At 36.5% G+C, this 3120-nt stretch overlaps 1 protein-coding gene across 1 annotated transcript in view; it reads left to right on the top strand.

Annotated features, from left to right (window-relative positions):
- Nucleotides 1–3120, top strand: part of SCIN (scinderin) — an 80956-nt gene that overhangs the window by 74062 nt on the left and 3774 nt on the right. Inside the window, exons 13-14 of the mRNA XM_065939250.1 lie at nucleotides 267–388; nucleotides 2988–3065. Coding sequence (XP_065795322.1) covers nucleotides 267–388; nucleotides 2988–3065 — 200 coding nt within the window. The remainder of the gene's footprint in view (nucleotides 1–266; nucleotides 389–2987; nucleotides 3066–3120) is intronic.

The following is a 3120-nucleotide window of genomic DNA, read 5'->3' on the forward strand; positions in this document are numbered from 1 at the left end:
CCAGAACTTACATCTGGTGTACTTGGTCATCATGTAATTTATCTTTTTTATAAATAGGAACTTTGTAATGGTTATAGGGCATTAAAAACCCATTCACTCGTTGCAAGAATGGGTGATGGTACCTGCTATATTTATGTAACCTTTCTTGCTATATTTAAGTAACTTAAGAATGAACTTGAGGTGAGATGCAATTATTCGTTACTGTAAAGCAATACCGACCATATGCTCCTGAAAATGCATAGGTTAACTCAGTGTATTTTCCACAGAGGAGTTTTGGAATTCCCTTGGAGGGAAAAAAGACTACCAGACCTCCCCTCTGCTCGAATCCCAGGCTGAAGATCATCCCCCTCGGCTTTATGGCTGCTCCAACAAAACTGGAAGATTCATTGTAAGTGTCCTGAGAAACCATGGGTTAGAACCGAACAATAGAGGGAAGGGGAGGCATTCTGATCCTGCTCTGATTCTTTCCAGTGACATCCCTACTCCCATTCCCAGTTTTGGTTTACTTGCAAACCACAGATGACAATCTTTGCTCCACACAGGGTTGATTTAAAAGCCAATGATAATGGATGGGAAAGCACGGGAATGCTGTAATGTACCATATAAATCAAGCGGCTCTTAAAAATATCAGCTACTTTGCACCTGTCTCAGCATGTGGTTATTGCTGTATGCATATGCACATGGTTGGATTTATTAATTTAATAATTTGACACTTTTCGGTGGGCAGCAATTGTGGTTTCTCTGATCAAACTATGGAAAATTTTACACTTCAGTTTCCCAGGGGAGTAAAAAATCTCACCATGTTGATGGAATGAAAAACATTATGAAAATATTATGATCATTGAGCAAAATCACAGAACGCTCTACACACACCTGCAAGTGAGCTGAAATCAGCAGGAATATTTTATGTCACAGTCACATTCACAAGCTTTGAATTCAAGGCAATTCGAAGTAAAAGTATCTATGTATAAGAGTGATTTTCTGTGGGTCTCTGAAATATCCTGGGCTGAGCCTCTCATCTCAGTTTAATCACAAAAATTCTGCTTTTTCCATTTGACATACTAGGTTTTTGTGTAAATTTTTCATTTAAGGAACAAATTTTTTGCTGATAAAATTTGAACTAAAGATTTGGTTACCATGTCTTGGTAAATACAAACTTTACTTTTGAACACACACATGAAAATTAATATTTTTCCGGGTACATTGCATACTTGAAATAAAACGCTTTGAAGAAGAAATTGCTCATATGTGAAACACACTTGAAGCTTACAAGTGATTCGACCTAAAGATTAAAGATTTAAATGGTGAATTGTGATAAATATTAGGTTGTTAGGCACCACAGTTGTTCATCTACTTTGCAGGAAATCCCTGTATTTTATAAATCTGTTGTCAGGAAATCTGTTTTACTCTTTTGACTGTTATTTGGTATCGCATACAAATAACATCTTCTTCAGTGTGAGCCTCTCGAATTTCTTAAGAGTATTATTTGCTAATATTGCTATAAATATCATGCTTGTTTCCAATGAAGATATATTTTACAAAAATGAATATGCAAATATATACTTACAAATATAATTCCTAGGCTTTTTTCTTAGGTTAAAAAAAATCTATTAGTTTTTGGCTTTTGTCATTCACGTATTTAAGAGAAATACACTTTTTTCTTTACACCTGTTCATTTTCTTGTTTGACATTTGGAACTCTAATTCTTAACATTTTAAGGAAAAGGGGTGTTGCTAACAAGTGTTTGATCTTATTACCATCATCAGAAAACAGACTTTGGACGTGTAGATTCGTACAAGACAGCAGAGTCTGTTGGTCCAAAGCACAGCTTTTAGAACCACTGTGCCTGTTCCATATCACTTACTTGGTGATATTTCTTCCTGGCCATGTGACCTCAGGCTGGTCACTTATCTTCTCTGTGTTGTAATGTTCTCATCTGAAAAATGGGGCTGATCCTAGTACCGACTTCTGAGAGTTGTTGTGAATATTATTATCTTGGTTGTTGCATATAAAGAATTAGAGCGGTGCCTGGCATGGTATCTTCTGTAAAAAGACATATAAACACATTTCTTGCCCTCTGTAAATGGCTAGTGTTTGTTTTTGTGTAGCAATCTCAGAATACCATCAGATTACAACAAATAGGTATTGTCATGCTCAAGGGGCTGCAGGTTAGGTTCCTGCCTGTTTATCCGCGGACAGATCCCGGGAGCACAGGAGGCCCTGCTGAGTCCCGTTGGCTAATGTGACTCGGCCAAGGCCACAGTCAGCTTCAGCTGCAGAGTCACACGCAGAGGGGAGACATGAAGAACTGCAAACCCTAATCCAATCTATCACCACCTTCATAATGATTAGGGGGAGTCTCAGCCAGAATTCTTTCAAAAATTTGAACTTTAATGAATGCCTGCTGGTATTGGGTTGTTAAACTAGCCCATTACTCTTTAATGTTATCTCTGGAGAACACAATTTAACCCGTTTAAAATAAAAATAATGACACTTTGCTTATGGAATATTGTTATAATATTTTATTGAAAATGATTGATTTTTTAAAATGACCAGACCTGTTGATTTTATTAAAATAATCTTGACCTACCTACAAAATGAAAGAAGATTTAATACCTGCATCATAAACTTAAATGTCTTTAGGAACTAGGAAGGCAACAGAAACCTGTGGAGCACCTGGTCACTAGGATCTGGAAGGAGAGGAAACTATGGCTGTATTGCTTGTGCATGGCCTCTCCAAAGCCATATGCAATATTTATGTTAAGTACTCTCCTCCCTAAATAAGATAGCCTCAGTTTGTGATACATGATTAAATAGATAAACAATTATTTAAGTCTTTATTGCCCAAAGGGAAGGAAAAAAATGACTAGCAAACTTTTTTTTCCCCTATACTCCAGATAATACAAAGCATTTGTATCCTTTATATTAGGAAAATCACTGCTTGACTATTGGGGTATAAAGCTTTTTTATTTTTATTTTTATTTCAGATTGAAGAGGTTCCAGGAGAATTCACTCAGGATGATTTAGCAGAAGATGATGTTATGCTGTTAGATGCTTGGGAACAGGTAAAACTGTATTTTGTTCATAGCGAGAGAGTGTGCTTATAGTTGGGAGCTGATA

This window comes from Muntiacus reevesi, chromosome 6 (assembly GCF_963930625.1).
Source record: "Muntiacus reevesi chromosome 6, mMunRee1.1, whole genome shotgun sequence".
Classification (NCBI taxonomy): Eukaryota; Metazoa; Chordata; class Mammalia; order Artiodactyla; family Cervidae; genus Muntiacus; species Muntiacus reevesi.